This window comes from Phyllobates terribilis, unplaced genomic scaffold (genome assembly GCF_046119375.1).
Source record: "Phyllobates terribilis strain yellow unplaced genomic scaffold, ASM4611937v1 Scaffold_7__3_contigs__length_470593459, whole genome shotgun sequence".
Lineage (NCBI taxonomy): Eukaryota > Metazoa > Chordata > Amphibia > Anura > Dendrobatidae > Phyllobates > Phyllobates terribilis.
The window spans coordinates 397,049,961-397,076,699 of NW_027362767.1; the positions used below are offsets into that span (position 1 = coordinate 397,049,961).

The following is a 26,739-nucleotide window of genomic DNA, read 5'->3' on the forward strand; positions in this document are numbered from 1 at the left end:
TCAGGGGTTCGCACATGGCCCTTGATTTTTGAAGCTCCAGCTGGATGTATTCCTGGGGCCATACGAAGGGCTGCCCATCCGGGCACGTATGCTGGGCGAACAGGTCCTCACCCAGGTGCGGTACTTTAGGTGTTATGGGCGCCGTGGTGGTAGCGGCGCCCGGGTTAACCAGGCCTTGCGACCAGGCCTGGGGCACCTTGAAAATAAAGGGCACCGTAAGAACGGCGGCGCCCTGTGTTACTTGGCCCTGCGACCAGGCCGGGGGCTCCGCGGAGGTAGGGGGCGCTGTTGGTATTGCGGCGCCCGGGGGTACTAGGCCTTGCGACCAGGCCGATGGTACTTCCTGCTTGGCCACGCTCGGGGTCGAGGCGTGTGACGTCACAGGGGTCGCGGCTTCCGTTTGAGGCCTAGTCTGCGGCGGTGACGTTGCAGCGACGGGCACGGCAGGGGGTACTTCGGGCTCTGCGACGGGGAGCTGGGGCAGGCACGCGGTTTCCTGGCTCGGGGTAGTGACGTCCCCTTTACCTGCCTCCATTCGTTCGGCTCCCTTCTCGGCGCCGTCTCCGGCCTTCAGTCCTCCTGCGCCATCCTCAGAGGCGGTCTGTCTCCTCGTCTCGGGTGGCATGCTCCGCTGACGAGTCTCGGTCTGCTGGGCCATCTCTCGGCTCCACTCCGCCAACGTCTCTCGTTGCACCCGGGCCAACCTCTGTGCGAGGCCCTCCAGCGCAGTCTGTGCACACTCCCGATCTCGGGGGAGCTGTGCAAGGATCTCCAGCAGGCCTTCTGGAGTGGCGACCTGCAACAGGCTCCTGACCACTGGGTCGGTGCTGCCTGACTCTCCCTCCATCTCCGGGTAGGCTCTCTCTGGACTCTCTTCCAGACGTCTTGTCTCCGGGTGCGCTCTCTCCAGACTGCTCCAGGCGACACCCATCTTTGTTCTCTTCTTCTGTCTCCGCCCACATTTAGGGTGGTCCCGGGGCAACTTAGTGATTGTCAGTTCCAGGGGCAGTTCTCTCACGCTGATGGACACTTCCAGCATCACAGTCTCTGTTGGTGGGCGCGGTTTCCGCTTTTGGCGCCATTCTTCGACCTGGCCCACGATGGGAGGTGGCCTCTTGCCACCCTCTGGCACGCCCACAATGGCGTCCACTCCTCCAAGGCGGGAAATCCTTGGAAATGGCGGGAATCGTCTCCCAGTGGCGGGAAACTCCATGGATGGCAGGAAAAAGCTGCAAATGGCGGACAACCGGCGGGAAACGACCTGTGATGGGGCCCGATGGCGGGGACCCTCCGGAACCGGCAGGAGACTTCTTTTTAAGGTAACGATGAACTTTTCTTCAGGCACGCAGTACCCGGTTGTTGCGGGCACGTTATCCTGCCGACTACGCCAAAGTTGACGCGCCCCCTGGGCCAGTGCTGTTTGGGGATTACCCGGAGCCGGATCAGATGGGGGTTGTAGTCTCCGAGTGGCGGCGACCCGGTCCGTGCCCAGGGTGTCAAACTCAGTGTGTGGCAGTCTTTACAGATGTTGTTAAATGTTCTTAGTGTCGACTACGCCACCCGTTGATTTGCGGTCAAAAGGCCGCCGCTGCAGCAGGGTCCGCTGAGGCTGTTGGTATGTGTGCAGTTGTGGTAGTATAACCCCCAACGGGAGGGGTATAGCCTCAGGGGGTCAGATGTAGAGGATGGTGGTTGTGAAGGTGCAGGATGATCAAGCAAGAAGACTCAGAGTCGGGCTGTGCAGTTCAGGGGTTTTTACTTACGGGTGTTCTTATGGTCACTCTGGCCTGAAGCGACCACCCGAGCCGTGCTGCGTCCACCAGGTCCTGGACTCGGCCAACCCCCAAGCAATTCTGGAGCGTGGTCCTGAGCTCATGTCTGACTTTCCCTCTCTTCTGGCCGTTCTCACCAGGGATCCACTTATGTCCGGCTCCCTCGGGTCTCTTGGTGGGTACACCTCTTCTGGGTTCCCTGACCCTATACTTGGTATGCCTTCCTAGTGGATTTAGTGAGGGTCGTGGCAGATCCTGCCCACGACCTCCGGTCTCTGGCTGAGGATTAGTGGCCTCCACCAGCTTGGGATCCGGTACCCTGGGTGCCAACCCTTCACCCTGCTGTTTGTATTCTGGGGTCTTGGGGTTCCTTCTTCTTCTCTCTGGGTCCTTCTGACTCCTCTCTCTCTCTCTCAGACTTGGCCTTGGAGCTGGGCCCAGCCGGAACCACAACTCCCTGTCAGCCCTTCTGGCTGAGCTTCTCTGCTCTGCTCCTCAGGCTAAACTCTGACAGACTGACTCACTCTACAAAAGACCCTGTCCTAAGATGGTGCCCACCTTATATACTCCCTCTATGTGTGAGCTCAGGTGACCAGCACCCAATGAGCTCCTAGCATTACCCAGACTGCTCCCCCTATCTGCCCCTACACTACTGGGATGTTCCACCCCCCTCCCACTCCAGCCAGGGACAGACACTATCGTACCTGCACATATATTGGTGGGAGTACCGTCGATCTGTCCCCCGGAAATGGGATGTGTGTAGTGTATGCAGCTATCTGAGCTCAGTTCCACACTCCATCCTTACCCGGGAGTGGAATATCACACCTCTGGCTGAGGTGCAATACCCCTGTAGCAGCCGAATCCTCAGGGTGCTACAGATGGAGTGGAGGATGGCTGGTTGATGGACACCCCACGCAAACACGGCTACAGCGCCAACAAGGAGGAGGTGGAGTAATGTTTTGGGCTGGAATCATGGGGAGAGAGATTGTCGGCCCCTTTAGGATCCCTGAAGGCGCTAAAGATGAACTCCATAATCTATGTGGATTTTCTCAAACAGCACTTCCTGCCATGGTTCAAGAAGAAGAACCGTGTATTTCACAGCAAGATCATTTTTCTGCATGATAATGCACCATCTCATGCTGCACATAAAACATCTGCATCTCTGGCTGATATGGGCATAAAAGGGGACAAACTTATGGTGTGACCCCCATGCTCCCCTTACCTCTACCCCATTCAGAACCTTTGGAGCATCATTAAAAGGAGTGTCTATGATGGCGGGAGGCAGTTCACATCTAAGCAACAGCTCTGGGAGAGTATTCTGTCCTCATGCAAAACAATTGAAGCAGAAACCATCCAAAACCTGACAAATTCAATGGACGAGAGAGTTCAGAAGCTCCTTTCGAACAAGGGGTCCTATGTGAAAATGTAACATCACCTACAATAAAGTTTTGAGTTGAAAACTGTTTGATTTCAGTTTCTAACAACCTGCTAATGCTTATAATTTCAAAAATGACCATTTTTTTGGTCTTTATTAAAATGAAAAGGTTGATCGAAAAGTTTGGGGGATCTAAGAGTGTGGCAACCCAGTAGTCATGATTACTTCGAATTCTGACAATATGAGGGTCATGCTGCAGGTAGTGCAGCAAGAAGGCACTTATGTGTCTTGCGCATCTCGGAGCCCCAAAATTATTTTCCGGGCTAGATGCAGCTAAAAATTATTTTTAATTTTAAATCTGGTGGAGCTTATTATAGATGGCCTAATAGGATCAGTGCTGCACACTGCTACAAAGCCCAAATTATTTTCCAGTCAAGATACAGATAAACATGATTAGTAATTTGAAAGCTTAAAACGGTTGGTAGGGTGATTTTAACCAATCATCAAGCTTTTACTCTCCCCAGGATGACACAGGGGTAGAAAAGTCGTTTCGGATCCATGATTTGTTCATCTTTATGAACGTGAGTCTGTCTACATTATCAGTGGAGAGCCGCGTGCGCTTATCTGTCAGCACAACACCAGCAGCGCTGAACACACGTTCAGACAGAACGCTGGCTGCGGGGCATGACAAGATCTCCAAGGCGTAAGTGGCTAGCTCCGGCCATTTATCCAGATTGGAAGCCCAAAAAGAGCAAGGGTCCAGTGACACAGTCGTGGCTTCAATGTTTACTTGGAGATACTCCTGTACCATCGTCTCTAGGCGTTGACTATGTGTCAGACTTCTTGTCTCCTGTGGCCTTGCAAAGGAAGGGCTAAAAAAGTGGTGAAATGATTCCGCAAAATTGATGTTACCAGCAGATACTGTGGTTCTGTTACGGTTTGAGTGCTGAACACTTGACGGTCCCACGGTTGGCAAGTTGGAACTGTGAGATTCACTACGTGCACCACTGGTATTTTGTGGAAAAGCACATGTAAGATTCTGCAACAGTCTCTGCTGATACTCCTGCATGCGTGCATCCCTTTCTATGGCAGGAATAATTTCTGCAAATTTACTTTTGTACCGGGGATCTAACAGTGTGGCAACCCAGTAGTCAGGATTATTTCTAATTCTCACAATTCGAGGGTCATGTTGTAGGTAGTGCAGCAAGAAGGCACTCATGTGTGTTGCGCATCCAGGAGCACCAAGTCCCTGTTGTGTTGGTGGCGAGGTAACAATCATGCTTCCTTCCTCTGTCCTCTCCCCCCAACCTCGCACAACAGAAATGTGATCAAGGTCTCCCTCATCTGATGAGTCTTCCATCAGTTCGTCCTCCACTTCTTCCTGGGCTCCTGCACCTTCCTCACTAGTTTGGCTGCTACCATGCGCCCTGGTAAAACCATCTCCCCCACCCTCACATGCCTGCCGCCTTGGTGCTGCCGACCTTCTGGACCTTGCAGATGTTAGCCCTTCCGCATACAACTCCTCCTCCTCTACTTCCTCCACCTCCTCTTGTGCCACCACCTGACTCCGAATTCTGTTTAACATGTGCTCCAGCATGTAAATCACCGGAATAGTCATGCTGATAATGGCATCGTCAGCACTAAACATCTTCGTCGCCATTTCAAAACTGTGCAGAAGGGTGCATAGGTCCCTGATCTGAGACCACTCCTCCAGCGTGATTTGCCCCACCTCTGAATCTCGTTGGCCCAGGCTATACGTCAGAACCTATTGCACCAGGGCTTGTCGGTGCTGCCACAGTCGCTGCAACATGTGCAGAGTTGAATTCCACCGGGTAGGCACATCGCATTTTAGCCGGTGAAGTGGCAGGCCCAACGACTTCTGTAGAGATGTAAGTCGCTGAGTTGCGGGATGCGAACGGCGGAAGTGAGCACACAGCGACCGTGCCCTCTGCAGAAGGCCATCTAGTCTGGGATAGTGGGCTAAAAATTGCTGGACAACCAGGTTCAACACGTGAGCCATACAAGGCACGTGTGTGACATTGCCCCGGCGAAGGGCCGCACCCAGGTTTGCAGCATTGTCGCACACGGCCTTCCCTGGTTTCAGGTCCAGTGGAGACAACCATTCATGAAATTGGTTCTCCAGAGCTGACCACAACTCCTCAGCTGTGTGACTCACATTTCCCAGACATTTCAATGTAAAAACCGCCTGATGACGTTGAGCCCTACTGCCAGCATAGTAAGGAGGTGTGCAGGATCCCTTCTGCGCAGTTAGAAAGCTTGTGGCATGACCAGACAGGCTTTGGGTGCAGGTGGAAGACCGAGAGGAGGTTGAGGAGGCAGAAGCAGTGGAGGAACTTTGACAAAAAGAGGATTGACGCACAACTCGTGGGGACGGCAAGACTTGGACAGCAGCCCCTTGTCCTGCTGTCACCATAGTTACCCAGTGCCCAGTCAGCGACATGTAACGCCCCTGTCCATGCCTACTCGTCCAAGTGTCTGTGGTGAAATGCACCCTGTCACACACAGAGTTTCTCAAAGAAGCGGTGATGTTGTGTGCGACATGCTGGTGGAGCGCAGGCACACCTTTCTTTGAGAAGTAGTGCCGACTGGGCATCTGGTACTGGGGCACTGCGACGGACATAAGGTCTCGAAAATCCTCTGTGTCCACCAGGCGGAAAGGCAGCATTTCTGTAGCCAAGAGCTTGCAGATGGTGAAATTCAACCTCTTAGCTTTCTCATGGCTAGGAGGAAATGGTCTTTTACTTGTCCACATCTGAGGGACCGAGGGCTGGCTATTGTGCTTAGACGGGGTTGATAAGGGTGTCCCCGGCAAACTGCCGGTCTGTGAGGAAGATGCAGGCGGACATGTTAGGTTGCCTTCATCCAAAGGTGGTGCTATCGATGTCGGACAGCGCTCAACACCAGCTGGTGTTACCACCTCCAAAGAAAATGATGACCTGCCAATCACGCTGGCTGTTGCGGGTAAAGAGGTGGCAGGTCTGCGCCCCAAAACAGGTGTGACTGCTGTCCCCCCAGTCACAGAGGATGAAGAGGCCGCGGATGCACAAGATATGGCAGACGGTGGCTGGCCCGGCCGGCTAGGCCGCATTGTAGCACACTGAGCTTCCCACTGCAACTTATGCTTCATGTCCATGTGCCGGTTCATGCATGAAGTACTCAAACTATGTATTTTTTGGCCTCTACTTAGCTTTTGCTGACAAATGTTACAGATAACACGAGTTGGGTCATCTTTATCGATCTGAAAAAATGCCCAGGCTATGCAAGGCTTAGCACCCATGCGACCTGAAGAGCCACCACGACTTGTGGTGAGAGGCAGAGTTGTGTTTGAGGATGCAGTTGTTGACGTGCTTCCAGTACTACGTCTCTGTCCAGGAAGGCGCAACCTGACCTCGTCGTCACTAGCATCTTCCTCCACCTCCTCTGCTGACCTCATCTCTTGGCTGACTGTGGGTTGACAGTAAGTGGGATCTCCGACCTCATCATCATCACCCTGTGCGTTATCACACCCGTCGTCCTCAGAGCCAACCTGTTCCTGCCCTGACAAAAAACTAAAGTTGTCGCTCCAATCAGGTATTTGAGTCTTATCATCGTCTTCCTCATTGTCTCCACCAACAGGAGTTACAGTTTGGGAATGAGGGTCTACATTATGGTCAGAACCTTCTGCGTCTGGTCCTGGATCCGACTCATAAAGATTCTGGGCATCAGTGCAGATCATTTCCTCGTCTGGATTCACAGAAGCGCTGGAGTCGACCTCTGATTCCCAGGCTATAGTATGAGTAAACAGCTCTGCAGACTCAACCATCTGTTCTACCTCATACTCAAACGGGCAGCTGGAGATTTGGGAGCTGTGACGAAGCAAGTGCGATTTGGGTGACACCTTTGAGGACTGGAGTATTTGTGATGTTGAAGTTGATGTGGAGGAGAGCCCACTTAAAGGAGCACTTGATATCCGTTGAAGCACCTGCTCTTTTTGTGCCACATCTGGAATTTGTAGCGATTGGCGTGGCCGTAAGAAAGGGATCTTATCACATTGTCCGCTAAAAGAAGTAGACATTTTAGTTTGGCTGGAAGATGGTCTTTCTTCTGCAGATGTTACTGTTGCTTTAACACCTACCCCACGGACACAACCTTTTTTCCCCTTCCCAACACGCCTATTCCCCTTTCCACCAGCAGCAGGCCTTTTTCCACTCATTTTGGTGGTTAACTAATTCACAACTCTGGAGTTGTTTGCACAAAAAAACAATGGATGGTAACCGAGCAGAGCTGAGTGGCCAAACTGTGGTATTAGGCCAAAACTATTGGCTGGGTTAGATGCAGAAAAAAATTATTTTGAATTTGCAACCTGATGGAGGTCAGTATAGATGGACTAATAGAGAAAGTCCGACACACTACTAGAAGGCCAAATATTTTTTCAGAGGAAGATGCAGAAAAAAATATATTCAGTTTGCAACCTGATGGAGGTCAGTATAGATGGACTAATACAACAAGTCCCGCACACAGCTAGAAGCCCAAATATTTTTTCAGAGGTACTGTAGATGCAGATAAAAGTTATTTTTAATTTGCAACCTGATGGAGGTCAGTATAGATGGACTAATAGAGAAAGTCCCACACACTACTAGAAGGCCAAATATTTTTTCAGAGGTAGATGCAGAAAAAAATATATTCAGTTTGCAACCTGATGGAGGTCAGTATAGATGGACTAATACAACAAGTCCCACACACAGCTAGAAGCCCAAATATTTTTTCAGAGGTACTGTAGATGCAGATAAAAATTAGTTTTAATTTGCAACCTGATGGAGGTCAGTATAGATGGACTAATAGAGAAAGTCCGACACACTACTAGAAGGCCAAATATTTTTTCAGAGCTAGATGCAGAAAAAAATTATATTCAGTTTGCAACCTGATGGAGGTCAGTATAGATGGATTAATAGAACAAGACCCACACACAGCTAGAAGCCCAATATTTATTCAGAGGTAGATGCAGAAAAAACTATATTCAGTTTGCAACCTGATGGAGGTCAGTATAGATGGACTAATAGAACAAGTCCCACACACTGCTAGAAGCCCAAATATTTTTTCAGAGGTACTGTAGATGCAGATAAAAATTAGTTTTAATTTGCCACCTGATGGAGGTCAGTATAGATGGACTAATAGAGAAAGTCCGACACACTATTAGAAGGCCAAATATTTTTTCAGAGGTAGATGCAGAAAAAAATATATTCAGTTTGCAACCTGATGGAGGTCAGTATAGATGGATTAATAGAACAAGACCCACACACAGCTAGAAGCCCAATATTTTTTCAGAGGTAGATGCAGAAAAAAATATATTCAGTTTGCAACCTGATGGAGGTCAGTATAGATGGACTAATAGAACAAGTCCCACACACTGCTAGAAGCCCAAATATTTTTTCAGAGGTACTGTAGATGCAGATAAAAATTAGTTTTAATTTGCAACCTGATGGAGGTCAGTATAGATGGACTAATAGAGAAAGTCCGACACACTACTAGAAGGCCAAATATTTTTTCAGAGGTAGATGCAGAAAAAAATATATTCAGTTTGCAACCTGATGGAGGTCAGTATAGATGGACTAATAGAACAAGTCCCACACACTGCTAGAAGCCCAAATATTTTTTCAGAGGTACTGTAGATGCAGATAAAAATTAGTTTTAATTTGCAACCTGATGGAGGTCAGTATAGATGGACTAATAGAGAAAGTCCGACACACTACTAGAAGGCCAAATATTTTTTCAGAGGTAGATGCAGAAAAAAATATATTCAGTTTGCAACCTGATGGAGGTCAGTATAGATGGACTAATAGAACAAGTCCCACACACTGCTAGAAGCCCAAATATTTTTTCAGAGGTACTGTAGATGCAGATAAAAATTAGTTTTAATTTGCAACCTGATGGAGGTCAGTATAGATGGACTAATAGAGAAAGTCCGACACACTACTAGAAGGCCAAATATTTTTTCAGAGGTAGATGCAGAAAAAAATATATTCAGTTTGCAACCTGATGGAGGTCAGTATAGATGGACTAATACAAGTCCCACACACAGCTAGAAGCCCAAATATTTTTTCAGAGGTACTGTAGATGCAGATAAAAATTAGTTTTAATTTGCAACCTGATGGAGGTCAGTATAGATGGACTAATAGAGAAAGTCCGACACACTACTAGAAGGCCAAATATTTTTTCAGAGCTAGATGCAGAAAAAAATTATATTCAGTTTGCAACCTGATGGAGGTCAGTATAGATGGATTAATAGAACAAGACCCACACGCAGCTAGAAGCCCAATATTTTTTCAGAGGTAGATGCAGAAAAAAATATATTCAGTTTGCAACCTGATGGAGGTCAGTATAGATGGACTAATAGAACAAGTCCCACACACTGCTAGAAGCCCAAATATTTTTTCAGAGGTACTGTAGATGCAGATAAAAATTAGTTTTAATTTGCAACCTGATGGAGGTCAGTATAGATGGACTAATAGAATGATGCTATGCCCAAAAGATTTTACTTCACTAGGTGCAGTAAAAAAATTGGTATTCTATACACAGGTGGTATATCTTACAACACAGATAGGCTACTCCACTGACTAACACACTCTGCAATAGGCCAAAAAGGATTAGCTTTGCTAGATTCAGCCAAATGCTGTGAAAAAAACTTGCACAGCACTGGCACAGACCTGCCTGGCAAAAACTGATAGGAACTCATGTAACCTAGTCCTGAAAAGGACTCCAATTACAATTAGTCTTTACTCCCACAACCTATCTATTTAAGAGCACAGACCTCCCTGATAAAAGTCGTAGGAAATGCTGTAACCTAGTCCTTAAAAGGACTGCAATCACAACTATTCCCTACTCCCAAGCTATCTGTATATTTGTGCGAAAATTGGCTTGAAATTAACAAGGTATAGCGCACACAGCAACAGCGGTGCCGTCTAACACGCAGCTGCAGCAGTGAGAAAATGGTGGCGACGGGGAAAATGGCTTGGTCTTATAGGGCAAGGACATGTGACATACACTGCCAATGACACATGCCCTTGCTTGTGTGAAAAAAAGCACTTCGCTCCGTGTGTGCGCTGCTGATAGGCTGACAGATTGCACCTCCCCACTGTAAATGCGGGAAAGAGAAAAAAAAATGGAGATCTTCATTGTTCCTGCAGAGATCCATCCCCTGCCCTCCCCCCACCCCGCTGTACACTCAAACTGCGTATTAACATTAATTTTCATCATTACTGAGAAAAAATCCAGTTATGATTTTGGTGCACGAACAGTTATCGAACATAACCTCGAACAGCCAAATTTTTCTCAAATTGTTCGTGTTCGCCGAACGGCTCGAACACCGCCCAAAACAGCTCGAATTTGAGATTGGCGAACAGTTCGAGTAGAACAACGCTCATCTCTACTAATCATGTTTATCTCTACCTTGCCTGTAAAATAATTTTGGCCTTGTAACAGTTTGCAGTACAGATTCTATTAGGCCATCTATACTAAGCTCCACCAGCTTTCAAATTAATAATAACTTTTAGCTGCATCTAGCCCGGAAATTAATTTTGGGGCTCCTAGATGCGCAAGACACATGAGTGCCTTCTTGCTACACTACCTGCAACATGACCCTCAGATTGTCAGAATTTGAAATAATCCTGACTACTGGGTTGCCACACTCTTATATCCCCCACACTCTTCGATCAACATTTTCATTTAAATAAAGAACAAAAAAATGGTTATTTTTGAAATTATAAGCATTAGCAGGTTATTACAAACTGAAATCAAACAGTTTTCAACTCAAAACTTTATTCTAGGTGATGTTATATTTGCACATAGGACCCCTTGTTCGAAAGTAGCTTCTGAACTCTCTCGTCCATTGAATTTGTCAGGTTTTGGATGTTTTCTGCTTCAATTGTTTTGCATGAGGACAGAATACCCTCCCAGAGCTGTTGCTTAGATGTGAACTGCCTCCCGCCATCATAGACACTCCTTTTGATGATGCTCCAGAGGTTCTCAATGGGGTTGAGGTCAGGGGAGCATGGGGGTCACACCATAAGTTTGTCCCCTTTTATGCCCATATCAGCCAGAGATGCAGATGTGTTATGTGCAGCATGAGACGGTGCATTATCATGCATGAAAATGATCTTGCTGAGGAATACACGGTTCTTCTTCTTGAACCATGGCAGGAAGTGCTGCCACATACATTATAGAGTTCATGTTTACCCCTTCAGGGATCCTAAAGAGGCCGACAATCTCTCTCCCCACAGCCATCCTCCACTCCATCTATCTGGACCATCGAGCGTTGCACGGCACTCATCGGTGAACAAAACAGTTTTGACGTCAGTGTTCATGTATTGTTTGGCCCACTGGAGCCGTTTCTGCTTGTGTACAGTGGATAGAGGAGGTAGATAGATGGCTTACGCACAGCTGCAAACCTCTGAAGGACCCTGCATCTTGTTGTTCGGGGGACGTTGGAGGCACCAGCAGCTTCAAAAACTTGTCTGCTGCTATGACAAGGCTTTATTGCCGCTGCTCTTTTAACCTGACGTAATTGCCTGTAGGAAAGAGTCTTGTGTACTGTGAATCAGCTACATGCTTCTTGATTGTGCGATGATCAGGATGAAGCGTCTTGGCAATGTTGATTGTAGTCATGCCTTGACATAAACACTCCACAATTTGTTGCTTCTCAGCAGCCAACACATCCTTTTTCTTTCCCATTTTGGCAGAAAATATAGGTTGCTTAATAATGTGGGACAGCCTTCTTAAGTAGTCTTGCCTTTCATTGTACACACCTGCCAAACTAATTAGCACAGGTCTCTGCAATTGCTTACAGTGATATAAAGAGCCCTGACACACATCACCATCAATGAGTTTAACTGACAAACAAAAAAATTCTTCCCTTATCACTCCTAAACACTTTTTGCATAATAATTTGGAACACAGTGTACATGTGCTTTTCCACAACACACCAGTGGTTCACATAGTGAATCTTACAGTTCTAACTTGCCAACCGTGGTCTGAATGAAGTTGTTCAATAAAGGGCCCAAAATTAAGATAACATAGACGGGAGAGGTCTCTATGAATACGAATTCCTAAGTATTTGATACCCTGTGAGGGCCAGGCAAAGGGAAAGTTGGACTGGATGGAATCCTGTATGGATGTGGGGAGGGAGACATCGAGGGCCTCAGACTTCGCTGCATTGATTTTAAACTTTGACCATGTAACAAAGTGATCTATTTCAGCCATAACAGCAGGGATGGATATATGTGAATGAGTGATATATACTAGGACATCATCAGCAAATGCAGAGCACTTGTACTCGGTGCCTCCCACCTCAATCCACCTAATATTGGGGTTATGGCGAATTGATGAGAGCAGGTGCTCCGTCACTAGGATGTATAAGAGAGGGGACAGAGGACATCCCTGACTTGTCCCATTGGTGATTATAAAGGGTGATGAAAATGTTCTATTTATCTTCAGCCTAGGTGACGTATTGCGATACAGGGCCGTGATTTTGGCTATAAAAGGGTCTCCTAGACCCCTACCCCAAGCTTTTTAAGAGAATAATATATGGCATGCCAGGAGACTCTATGGAGACTCTAAGTTAGCAACTGAAAAAAATAGACTTTTAAAGGTGTACTCATGCATGGAGCACAATAGAAGCAATACACCATAGAGTTCTATGACATGTGCCCTGCTGTCTTTGTGTGGACCTCAATAATGGCACAAAAAAAATCTACTGGAAGGTCCATTTCACAGCCACACAGCAGGACATTAGCTACCTAAACTTTCCGACTTAGAAGCAACCGCCTATCTAACTAACTAAAATCTCTCAGTATGCCGGAGTACCATCAGCAACAGCCTCCGTGAAATGTTATAATCACAAAACGGCGCTTACACAACATGTCCGCTCTTTATATAGAGAGGACATGTCATTTCAGCAGCCAATGGCACAAGCCCTTGTGTCTGGACAGTGTGGATGTTTCCTGAGCCTTGATTGGCTAGCCGCAATTTGCACACATAACGTTAGGGAAAAAAATAGACTTTTAAAGGTGTACTCATGCATGGAGCACAATAGAAGCAATACACCATAGAGTTCTATGACATGTGCCCTGCTGTCTTTGTGTGGACCTCAATAATGGCACAAAAAAAATCTACTGGAAGGTCCATTTCACAGCCACACAGCAGGACATTAGCTACCTAAACTTTCCGACTTAGAAGCAACCGCCTATCTAACTAACTAAAATCTCTCAGTATGCCGGAGTACCATCAGCAACAGCCTCTGTGAAATGTTATAATCACAAAACGGCGCTTACACAACATGTCCGCTCTTTATATAGAGAGGACATGTCATTTCAGCAGCCAATGGCACAAGCCCTTGTGTCTGGACAGTGTGGATGTTTCCTGAGCCTTGATTGGCTAGCCGCAATTTGCCCACATAACGTTAGGGAAAAAAAAAATTACAAGCACGCCGCTGCTCTGAGCTACTCTGAGCTGTCCCCAGCCGCTCCCCTCATGAAACACGCCCCCCCCGCTCATCATACACAACCACTATGCTAGCCAAAGTGTTAAAGATACTTTATTGCAACGCAATAATTTCCTGCACTTTTTCACTGTATTTTACAGATTTTTGCCAGTTTTAAGAAAAAATGCTTGTGTTTCCAATCACGAATCTGAATGTGCTATATTTGTGCCGAATTTGAAACTTGCAATCATTTATCGAACGTATTCAGTCATCACTAGTTGTGATGCCAATTTCCTGGTGATGAATTGAAAGTGCATGAAGATGTCATCATACAAGACCTTAATTTTAACCAAAATGCTTTTGAATATACTGTAGATTATTCATTTATTAATTAAATTAAAGAAAAATGTTTTACATTTACTATTTATTGATCACAAGATAGAGAGTAATTCATTGTTTACAATGCCACAACTTAGTATTTTGTAGCATAACCTTTTGCTTTAATTACCGCACCACACCGATGGGGCATTGAAGCCACTAGGGTAAATCAGGTGATTGGCTCGGCCATTGCAACAGGCGAACACTTTTCTTTGCTAAACAATTTTTAACTAAATTAGATGTGTGCTTAGGATCATTGTCTTACTGGAATTTCCATCCCCTTCATACTTTGGTTTTACCATGTGGCAGCATTACATTCTCCAGTGTATCCTTGTACATGGTAGCATGTATATTTCCATCAATTCTATCCATAGGGCCAATGGCAAATGCGGAAAAGCAGCCCTAAACCATGACATTGCCACCCTAATGGTTCATGGAGGTGTTTGGTAACTTACATCATTACGTTTTCCAATTGGGTGTTATATATAGTGATTGCCATCACTACCAAACAGATTGAACTTGGATTCATCCGACCACAACACCTTAGACCAACCTGTCTCTTTCTATTGGCTGTGTTCTTCATCAAACTCAAGTCAGACCTTCTGGTTCTTTGCAGAAATGAAAGGCTTCTTGACTGGGACTCATGCATTCCACCCTACTGCTTTTAGCTGTCGCACCACAGTTTGGCGACTCACTTTGTCCCCATATTCTTAATTTATTTTGTGTGAAATCTGTACAGAACTTTTTTGGACATCAAATACTGACTTTTTCTTAATATTGTGAGCAACTTTGGAGGAAGTTTTCCATGGTCGTCCACTTCTAGGTTTGTCAGCAGTTCAATAACCTTCTTTTTCTTTCTTTAATATACCGTACTTGAGACTTGACTCTCAGAACAGTTGAATTCCAAAGCTACCTCTTTTTGGCTTTTCCCTGACTTCACTCTCAGAATAACAAGCTTCCTAACATCTGGTGATAAATTAGTCTTTGTCTTTGCCATGTTTTAACCTCACACACACACACACACACACACACACACAAATTATGGCAAAGTTCGACTACCTATGACAAAATTTGGGAAAACACATGGCCCAGCAAATGTTGAAAACTATCACATAAAAGTATAAAACAATGTCAAACACAATTTTCTTCCTTATAGCTGACCACCATTTGCTTCCGGTTTACTAAAATCACCAGTAAAATGGCGTCACAACAACCAGACAGAAATAATCACACTATTAAAAAACATGCAAAACTTTTGGTTTTGGTTCCAAGGAAGAATGGCAGAGGATCCCCAAATCCAGGTGTGACAAACTTGTTGCATCATTCCCAAGAAGACTCATGGCTGTACTAGCTCAAAAGGGTGCTTCTACTCAATACTGAGCAGAGGGTCTGAATACTTATGACTAGTGTTGAGCGAGCACTAAAATGCTCGGATGCTCGAAGCTCGGGCCGAGCTCAACGTGATACTCGGGTGCTCGACCCGAGCAACGAGCCCAATGTTAGTCTATGGGAGACCAGAGCATTTTTGCGGCGGAACCCCCGGCAGTCTGTAGAAAGCCTAAAAAGTGCCCAAAACGATAGTGACAGTGCTCATATGACATGGGGACAGCATGGGAATCGCCCCAGGAAGCATTTCTGCCCCCCCAGGTCACTGCGGTCAACAAAGTGGTCAGAGGTATTAAGCCACTTTTACGGGTTCACAATAAAACTTTCAAAAACAAAACTGAAACTGCTTTCCTGTGAAATATGTTAAGGAACATCCTTTTCAGGGTAAAGTCTTGTTTATAAGGTAAAATAAATAACCACAAACAAAAATACTCCTCCACACCTTGGGCTATGTTCATAAGTTGCATTTTTTATGCGTTTTTGCACTTTTGTATTGCTTTCAACCGTGACAAATGCATTCACCGAAATGTAATTTTAACATTTTACAACCTTATCTGGCCATGTGCTGTGTGACACATTCATACAGTGCTGAAAAGACATAGGAACAGTATGGGGAAGACCCCTGGAAGCATCTCTGACTCCCAGGTCACTGCCTAAAAGTGTGCTCATCAGAAGTGATCCTTGCTGCATCAGAAGATGCAGACTTGCAACTATCCCTGTGCAAGTCCTTGTCCAAGGGCAATGTTCAATTGTACCTCCCCCATTCCTTGCAATGCAAGTGCAAATATGCAGCCAACCACCCACCCACCCGCAGGCTGCAATACGATACTGCTAGCTTGCACTTGAAATTGGGCCTTTTAGTTTTGAGGAGGCCGAAGCAGGCCACTACCTCATGGCTGCTTCGGCAGGAGGAGGAGAATTTTTCCGGTGATTTGGAGAGAGTTTGGACTAATGTACATTGTAGCCTGCAAGAGGCTAACAAGAAGTCCAAGAAGTATTTTGACAGAAAATGTAAAGAGGTTTTGTTTACTGTGGGTGTCATGGTTTGGTTGTCCTCGAAGAACCTCCAGTTGAGGATTCCGTCTAAAAAACTAGGTCCTAAGTTTGTGGGTCCATTTAAAGTGCTTCAGGTTGTTAACCCATCTGCTGTCAGGTTGGATGTCCCTACTTCCTGGAAAATTAATCCTGTGTTTCATGTTTCCTTGTTGAAAAAGGCTGACGTTTCTAATAGGGACGCCACTATCACAGTTCCACCTGTGGTGGAAGACAGTGAATATGAAATTTCTCGTATTTTGAATTCAAGATGGCATAGAGGGTAATTACAGTATCTTGTCTCCTGGAAGGGTTTCGGTCCCGAAGACAACTCCTGGGTAAGGACGGAAGATGTCTCTGCTCCTAGGCTTGTTAAAGCTTTCCACAGGAGGTTTTCTGATAGGCCTGGGCCTGGAGGATCCGGAGGTTCCTCATAGAAGAGGGGGTACTGTTATAACCCTCCTGTTAGTTTTTGCTATCTTGTGTTTTGCGGTCACGTGACCAGCTGCCTATATATTCCAGCTCTGCCCTTCTGGCTTTGCTGGACATCAGTGTTTTTTGCCTGTCTCTCTAGCCAGGTACTTCGGTGCCTAACTCTGTCTAGTTTGCTTGGTCCTCTGGGACCTCTAGTATTTTTAATCGGTTTATCTTTTTGCTCTGCAACAACTTCTGTTAGTAGGTGTCCCATTTTTGCCCCAGTCCTTAGTTCTTTTAGGGACCCCTCCTTTTATTCTATAGGTCTCCGTTCAGATGAGCCGAGGACAAAGGCGGGTCTGTTCACAAAGAACAGGCTGCCCGCTACAGCGTAGGGATTCAGCTTAGTCTTACTGTAGGGACAGCTTTTCCCATTCTTTCCTTAGTTTATGTTGCAGATCATAATACATGCAGTACAGCATATTAAAAACATTATTCCCATTATTGGGGAGTGGGTCTTCCATAGTCTTTGCCTATGCCTTCCAAGCAAAAGCTGCCAAAAATTAGGACGGAGGGACTTGCAATCCCCCTTACAAGAGCCAAGCAGTACAGCATATTAAAAACATTATTCCCATTATTTGGGAGTGGGTCTCCCATAGTCTTTGCCTATGCCTTTCAACAAAAGCTGTCAAAAATTAGGACGGAGGAACTTGCAATGCCCCTTTCAAGAGCCATGCAGTACAGCATATTAAAAACATTATTCCCATTACTGGGGAGTGGGTCTCCCATAGTCTTTGCCTATGCCTTCCAAGCAAAAGCTGCCAAAAATTAGGATGAAGGAGCTTGCAATGCCCCTTACAAGAGCCATGCAGTACAGCATATTAAAAACATTATTCCCATTATTGGGGAGTGGGTCTCCCATAGTCTTTGCCTATGCTTTCCAAGCAAAAGCTGCCAAAAATTAGGACGGAGGAACTTGCAATGCTGGCAACATGAACCACGGTCACCCTGGTGGCATAGTGGTGGTGGAGGCTGAGGATAAGGAGAAGAGCAAAAAACAGCCGAAATTAGGAAGCGTATACCCATGTGTGGGTGTGAAGCGATGCATGGGAATACACCACCTGAAATAACACAGTGGATTTGACTTTATGTTACTCTGCTGGCATTTGGCGGTGATGAGAAGTCTGGCCCAATCCAGCCCTTGTTCATTTTGATAAGGGTCAGCTTGTCAGCATTGTCAGTTGACAGGCGAGTGTGCTTATCAGTTATAATTCCCCCAGCGGCACTAAAAACATGCTCCAATAACATGCTAGTGGCAGGGCAGGCCAGGACCTCCAAGGCATACAGAGCGAGTTCATTCCAAGTGTCCAGCTTGGATACCCAATAATTAAAAGGCACAGCGGAATCATGGAGGACGCTGGTACGGTCGGCAAGGTACTCCCTCACAATCTTTTGAAACTTTCCACTCCTTGTGAGAGTACCCCGCGCCTCAGGGCCTGTAAGCTGGGTGGGTCTCAGAAAACTGTCCCAGAACGTTGACAGCGATCCCCTGCCTCTGCTGGATTGGAGTTGTGTCTCTCTCGCCTGTATGACTTGGTTGGGCAACGAACTGTGACCTCTGCCACTAGTGTGTTCAGATGGGAATTTTTTTTAACAGTTCTGCAGCAAGGACCTTCTGGTACTGCCCCATTTTTGTAGACCTCTCCACCTCAGGAATAAGAGAGTGAAAGTTCTCCTTGTAGCGGGGGTCTAAAAGTGTCACCAACAAGTAATGACTGTCACCCAACATTTTAACAACTCGAGGGTCATGGTTAAGGCAGCGTAACAAAGTCAGCCATGCGTGCCAGACTGGTAACGGGCAAGACTTCCGTGTCCTCACCAAGATGACAACTGACCATGCTCTTCTCCTCCTCCTCCTCCTCCTCCTCCTCCCCCCTGTCCTTAAGCCACCCACGCTGAACCAACGGTATGACAGTTGTACAGGTACTACCATCTACAGCGCATGATACCAGCTCCTGTTCTTCCTCCTCCTCCTCCCCCTCTGCCTCATTGTCCCCCAATGCACGTTGGGATGAGATGAGGCAAGGCTGTGTATAATCGCCCACTATGTCTTCTTGATCCATCTCATCATACTCTGGCTGAAATGCCTCCTCTTTAATTCTCTGCAGAGAGCATTGCAAAAGTCAGACAAGAGGGATGCTGACGCTAATGATGACACAATTCTTTATTGTTCTAAATTAAACCATACTTACCATCACGCCCATTCCAGCTGAAGCCAACGATCTCCTGTAATAAAAATAAAATAATAAAGCAACCTCATCCTTACCTTTCCATGGTTCCCACGACAGCTTCAGCTCTGCTACATCGAGATGACAGGCTGGACCACAGCAGAACGCTGCCATCCAGCCTGTCATCCCGCAGACACTGAGAAGAGCAGGCTTGCTTGCGCTCCACATTGTCTCTCTGTGACGGCATAAAGATGAGCCGAGGTCATGTCCAATGAACTCGGCTCACCTCATGCACGTCACTTACAGCGTGGGAGAATTCTCACGCTGAAGCGCTGAGTGCAGGAGAATTTTCCCACGCTGTCAGTGAGGTGCATGAGGTGAGCTGAGTTCATTGGACATGAGCTCACCTCATGCACGTCACTGACAGCGTGGGAGAATTCTCCTGCACTCAGCACTTCAGCGTGAGAATTTTCCCACGCTGTCAGTGACATGCAGGAGGTGAGCTGAGTTCATTGGACATGAGCTCACCTTATGCACGTCACTGACAGCGTGGGAAAATTCTCCTGCACTCAGCGCTTCAGCGTGGGAGAATTCTCACGCTGAAGCGCTGAGTGCAGGAGAATTCTCCCACGCTGTCAGTGACGTGCAGGAGGTGAGCTGAGTTCATTGGACATGAGCTCACCTTATGCACGTCACTGACAGCGTGGGAGAATTCTCCTGCACTCAGCGCTTCAGCGTGAGAATTTTCCCACGCTGTCAGTGACGTGCATGAGGTGCGCCGAGTTCATTGGACATGAACTCGTCTCATCTTTATGCCGTCACAGCCAGACACTGCAGAGCGCAAGCATGCCTGCGCTTCTCAGTGTCTGCGGGATGACAGGCTGGATGGCGGCGTTCTGCTGCGGTCCAGCCTGTCATCTCGATGTAGCAGAGCTGAAGCTGTCGTGGGAACCATGGAAAGGTAAGGATGATGTTGCTTTATTATTTTTCTTTTATTGCAGGAGATCGTTGGCTTCAGCTGGAATGGGCGTGATGGTAAGTATGGTTTAATTTAGAACAATAAAGGATTGTGTCTTTATTTCAATTAAAGGACTTTATTCTGGGTGTTTGTGTTTTCTTTTATCTTTGACTATGGGGTTAGTAATGGGGGTGTCTTATAGACGCCTCTCCATTACTAACCTGGGCTTGATGTCAGCTGGCATTATAAGCTGACATCAACCCCAGCCCTATTACCCCCTGCCACCGCTACAGGGCAGCGTGGAAGAGCGAGGCTAAGTGCCAGAATTGGCGCATCCTATGAATGCGCCATTTCTGGGGCGGCTGACGGCTGGTGTTTCTAGCCTGGGAGGGGGCCAATATTCATGGCTCCCTTCCTGGGCTATTAATATCAGCCCCCAGCTGTCTGCCTAGCCTTTGCTAGCTATTAAATTAGGGGGGACCCCACATCATTTTTTTGGGGGGGTCCCCCATTTTAATAGCTAGTAAAGGCTATGTATTCAGCTGGGGGCTCATATTAGTAGCCTGGGAAGCTCCGTGGGTATTACCCCCTTCCCAGGCTTCAAACATCTGCCCCAGCTGTCTGCTTAACCTCCGCTAGAGACTAAAATTAAGGGGAACCCCACGCCAATTTTTTTTAATAATAAATCCTTTATTTTAATACTAAATGACAAGTACAGTAACCAACACTATCACTGTACTTCATATATATGTGACTGACATGTTTCTATCTATCTAATCTATGTGTGAAGCTCTATTCTGTCTGTTATAAATTGTCGGGTACCGATGCTGAATTGCCGGCCGGCTTTTTTAAAGAGACAGTGCATGAAAACACTATTATATTTTTTAATAAATCCTTTACACTAAATGACAAGTACAGTAAGCAACACTGTCACTGTACTTCATATATATGTGACTGACATGTTTCTATCTATCTAATCTATGTGTGAGGCTCTATTCCTTCTTGTCTAAATTGTCGGGTACCGGTGTATGCCGCTGCTGAATTGCCGGCCGGCTTTTTTAAAGAAAGCGTCTTCTGAGCAGTTTGTCGGCTTTTGACACCTTTGAAGGTGTTTTCTATGTGTTTCTATGTGTTTTTGTTTGCCTGCCATTGGTTTTAACGGTGTTCGACGGTGTTCTAAGGTGTTCGACGAACAGTTCGACGAACAGTTCGACGAACATCCCGGTGTTCGACGAACCGAACCGAACCCGAACACTACGGGGGTGGCTCAACACTACTCTACAACTGCTCTCTTCTCCTCACAAATCCTTTGCAAAATGTGTAGGGTAGAGTTCCAACGTGTGGGGATATCACACACCAGTCAGTGTGCTGGAAGCTACAAACACTGCTGCTACACCGAGAGGGCGGCGGAAGCTGTAGCCGACTTTCTAAAATGAGCTGACAAGCGGCGTACTTTGACGAGTAGATCTGGCAACTCGGAGTATGATTTAAGAAATCGCTGAACCACGAGGTTAAGCACAAGAGCCAGGCATGTGATTTTGCCTCGCCTCAGAGCCGCCACCAGGTTACGGCCATTGGCACACAAGACCATGCCTGGATGTAGGTTCAGCGGTCTCAGCCACAGATCTGCCTGTTCTTTCACAGCTGTCCACAACTCACAAGCAGTGTGAGGTTTATCACCTAAGCTTATGAGTTTCATCACAGCCTGTTGACACTTGGCTGAGGCAGTACTACAGTGCTTCCAGCTTGTAACTGATGTGGTGATATCTGAGATGGAGTCTGAACATGAGGAGGAGAAGGATAATGATGCGCAGGAGCTGTACACTGTTGGGGCAACTCTGACTGACATAGGGCCCGGCATGTGATTTTGCCTCGCCTCAGAGCCGCCACCAGGTTACGGCCATTGGCACACAAGACCATGCCTGGATGTAGGTTCAGCGGTCTCAGCCACAGATCTGCCTGTTCTTTCACAGCTGTCCACAACTCACAAGCAGTGTGAGGTTTATCACCTAAGCTTATGAGTTTCATCACAGCCTGTTGACACTTGGCTGAGGCAGTACTACAGTGCTTCCAGCTTGTAACTGATGTGGTGATATCTGAGATGGAGGCTGAACATGAGGAGGAGGAGGATAATGATGCGCAGGAGCGGTACACTGTGGGGGCAACTCTGACTGACATAGGGCCCGCAATCCTCGGTGTGAGGAGGATGTGTTCCATCCCAAGGTCCAACTGGGTCCCGGCTTCCACTATGTTTACCCAGTGTGCCATCAGAGAGATGTACTGTCCCTGGCCACAAGCATTTGTCCACGTGTCCGTTGTCAGGTGGACTCTCCCAGTAACTGCTTTGTTGAGGGCACGGCAGATGTTTTGGGACACGTGCTTGTGTAGTGTGGGAATGGCACACCGGGCAAAATAGTGTCGGCTGGGGACCGAGTACCGAGGGATGGCCACCGCCATAAGGTTGCGGAAGGATTCCGTCTCCACCAGCCTAAAAGGCAGCATTTCCAATGCAAGCAGTCATGAAATGTGCGAATTTAGGACTGTGACCTATGGGGCGTTGGCTGCGAATTTGCGCTTACGTTCAAAGGTCTTGGATATGGACAATTGAACGCTGCGGTGGGACGTGGACGTGGACGTTGATGCTGTTTCTTGAGAAACTGCCATAAAAAGTGAAGACTGAGAGGAGGGGGCATCTTTGCATGCAGCATGGACAGGGGATTGCCTTGCACGCACAACAGGGGGTTCTCTTACACGCACAACAGCGGAAGAAGCAGTGGTGACACCCGATGACACTGGTCACGGACCCTGGGGTTCGCCCCACAAAGTCTGGTGCTTTGCTGACATGTGCCTGATTATGCTGGTGGTGGTCAGGCTGGTAATTTTGTCACCCCTGCTGATGCTGGCCTGGCAGGTGGTACAAATGGCCTTTTTGGAGTTATCAGAAAAGTCTTTAAAAAAATCCAGAATCTGGAAGACCTACTGGTTCTACTGGCAACGTCCCTCGTGTTGGTAGAAAGGTTGCCCGTCTTCTGTCTGCGGCCACCACACTGCTTCTTCCTGCCTGTTGGGGCATTCTGCCTCCCTCCCCCTGTGTGCTGCTGGCCTCGCTCTACGTGTCCTCCTGCCTCGTTAGGTCAGTTACTAGATCACCCACCACCTCCTCCTCTTCCTCTTCCGCACCACGGTCCTCCTCCTCACTTCGTGGCAATTGTGTCTCGTCATCGTCCACCTCTTGTGACAAATTGCCAGCGTCGCCTTCCTGTGGCCGTGGCTGTTCAAATATTTGAACATCGCTACATGGGATCTCCTCTTCCACCACTTAAAGTGGAGCAGGCGAGGGGCCCAAGTATGGAAATGGACCACTTAACAGCCCTTCCGAGTGTCTAACTGTGGGATCAGTTGCTGTCTGACGACACTCACCATGGTGGGAGGAAGAAGCATCAGGGTGAGGAGGAGTATGCGGTTGAGACTCACGGCAACTAAGACTTGACCGTGTGGAAGGTGGTGGTGCCCATGTGACTGGAAGTATTATCTGCTATCCAATTAATAACCTGTTCACACTGATCAGTTCGCAATAGTGGTGTTGTTGTGTGCTTCCCTAGTAATTCGGTCAAGAACTGGGAGCAAGAAGATGTGGCTGTTGGTTGTGGCACATTTTCACCTTGGCCACAGCCCTATCCTCTGCACGCACCATCACCAGAACGTCCAGTTCCACGTTTTTTGCCACGCGCCTTGCCCATTGTAAATGAAGTAAAACAGCTTACACTCGCACTATCAAAGGCAAAAGGGTAATATAAAGGAGATTAGAACTGTGGAAGAGGAAAACCACAGTTCTAGTTCTCTGGCCTACACCAGAATCTTTTAAACAGACATATTTGTGTCTGAACAGTCAGCGAGACAATCAAACTGTACATTTTCATGTAAAAAAGGCAAAAAGATGGATTACACCCAGATTTGAACCGTGAAAGAGGAAAACCACAGTTCTAGTTCTCTGGCCTACACCAGAATCTTTTAAACAGATATATTTGTGTCTGAACAGTCAGCGAGACACTCAAACTGTTTTTTTTTTTAATGGAAAAAAGGCAAAAAGTTGGATTACACCCAGATTTGAACCTTGGAAGAGGAAAACCACAGTTCTAGTTCTCTGGCCTACACCAGAATCTTTTAAACAGATATATTTGTGTCTGAACAGTCAGCGAGGCACTCAAACTGTATTTTTTATGGAAAAAAAGGCAAAAAGGTGGATAACACCCAGATTAGATCCGTTGAAGAGGAAAACCACAGTTCTAATTTCCTGGTGTATACCAGACTTTTTAAAATAGATATATTTGTGTTTGAACAGTCAGCGAGACAATCAAACTGTACATTTTCATGTAAAAAAGGCAAAAAGATGGATTACACCCAGACTTGAACCGTGGAAGAGGAAGACCACAGTTCTAGTTCTCTGGCCTACACCAGAATCTTTAAAACAGATATATTTGTGTCTGAACAGTCAGCGAGACACTCAAACTGTTTTTTTATGGAAAAAAAGGCAAAAAGGTGGATAACACCCAGATTAGATCAGTGAAAGAGGAAAACCACAGTTCTAATTTCCTGGTGTATACCAGACTTTTTAAAATAGATATATTTGTGTTTTAACAGTCAGCGAGACAATCAAACTGGTTTTTTTTTATGGAACAAAGGCAAAAAAGTGGATAATACAGAGATTTGAACCGTGGAACTGCAAAACCTCAGTTCTAGTTATCTGGCCAAAACCAGACTCTTTTAAACAGATATATTTGTGTCTGAACACTTACAGACACAATCTTTTTTTTTGGGGGGGGAGGGGATACCAAAAGGTTAATAAGATGGGTATTTGTACTGTCTCACTGAGGGAAAAAAAAAAGAGGATTTAGATGAGAAAAAAAGGATTTTTCCTGGCCCCTGAGACCTGGGGCTAAGTCTAGCAATTTGAGCAGCAGCACACAGGACGGTAATGCAGTGTTTGCTGGTATAACCACTGCGGCTCCTATACAGCCTGCCTGCCTGCCTGCCTGATATCTTGGATGGATATTAGTCCTCAGAAGGACTGTTTGTTTGATTTTGCAGGCTTTAGAGACCCTACACTACCTATTTCACAGTATAAATCTCTCCCTAGCTCAGCAGCACTCTCCCTACACTGTCTGATCCGGAGCGACTGTGTCCAAGATAGCGGCGCCCGGTTATAAATACTCGAGGTGACGCTGTGCAGCCAGCCAATCACTGTAATTCCCACAACCAACATGGCTGCGGTATTACAGTGACTGGCTGAAAATGCTCGGTGCTCGGGCTCGGGAAAATGCTCCTGAGTAGTGAGATGCTCGGGCGAGTACCGAGCAGTGTCGAGCATGCTCGCTCAACACTACTTATGTGATATTTCAGTTTTTCTTTTTAATAAATTTGCAAAAATTTCTACATTTCATTTTTTTTCAGTCAAGATGGGGTGCAGAGTGTACTTTGATGAGAAAAAAAATTAACTTTTTAGAATTTACCAAATGACTGCAATGAAACAAAGAGTGAAAAATGTAAAGGGGTGTCTGAATACTTTCCGTACCCACTATTTATATACATATATATATATAGTGTGTGAGTGTGTGTTCCTTTAATTCTCAACATGTCATCACCAGTTCACTCTCTAGGTGCCACTAAGCAACTATGATTTGTGATATCAGTGTAATATATTACCATAGATTTTAAGCTAAATATTAAAATGTATTCTAAGTAAAAGGAAATGTATGAAAAGGTAATTAATAATGTTTTAAGGTGTCATGTAGTTATTTCTCCATACTGTACAAAAATGCACTCTGAGCTTTTCCAACCTTGCAGGTTTATTTTACTAGGTAACTGGGAATAAACCGCTACCTAAAACTTGAAGATACTGACCTTACCTTCATTAGAGAATTTGCTATATCAGATCCTACTTTCAGGGCATTGCCCAGCAATGGAAGAGGAGTGGGTCCAGGTGGCAATTTTCCACGACTCCAAAAAGTTTTTAAACTTGAAAATAAGATAATACATGAGACAAACAAAGCAAGAAAAAGTGTCAGATCTTGAGGTAAGTCCATCCCTAGCTCATTCGTAGAAAATCGTCAAATACTTCTACCGTGATCGGTTATCATTTATATATCCAAATTTCTGGAATGAGACTAAGTAGGACGAGCCTGACAATCATTTACTTTCTTTGGCCTGAAAGTCATCTGTTTTTCAGAGAATATATTGTTGAATGTAGAAGATTTGTTTGTCTTCACTTCATAGTTTAACATTTTGTAATAATGTCAAAGAGTTTAAAAATGCATAGAAATCAGCAAAATATTCTTAATTAAGAGGCCAAATGCATCAATTTCCTATTGCCTTACCATGTGACTATAGGAAAGGAACAGTAAACATAAAATATAAAAAACCCAATAAAGTTTAAAATATTCCAGCAATTCCTCCCTTAATCTGGTGCTTTTTCTTCATCATATTTTACCTCATCTTACAGTTAAAAGTGATAAATATCCCAGATAAAGAATTTTTTGGGTCTCTGTAGCACAGTCATGTGCCCTCTTCTCCTCTTCTTTCTCCTCACCGTCCTTTGTGTGACTGAAAGAAAAATGGTTGCAGCAGAAATGTTCTATGTCAGGCAAGAAATAAAGTAAGCTTCACTCCCTTAGTTAAGGATGTAAGGCTTCAGTTGGCCACCAACTAAAGATGGAGCTGACCTA

General features: G+C 46.1%; 1 protein-coding gene across 4 annotated transcripts in view; it reads right to left on the reverse strand.

The window, feature by feature from the left end:
- Positions 1-26,192, reverse strand: part of LOC141154996 (cytochrome P450 2A5-like) — a 189,621-nt gene extending 163,429 nt beyond the window's left edge. Inside the window, exon 1 of one of the 4 annotated variants that reach the window (XM_073641587.1) lies at positions 25,924-26,192. In XM_073641587.1, coding sequence (XP_073497688.1) covers positions 25,924-26,100 — 177 coding nt within the window. In that variant the 5' untranslated portion in view covers positions 26,101-26,192. The remainder of the gene's footprint in view (positions 1-25,923) is intronic. The other 3 variants (XM_073641589.1, XM_073641586.1, XM_073641588.1) reach the window with 3 other exon arrangements.
- Positions 26,193-26,739: the final 547 nt, after the last annotated feature.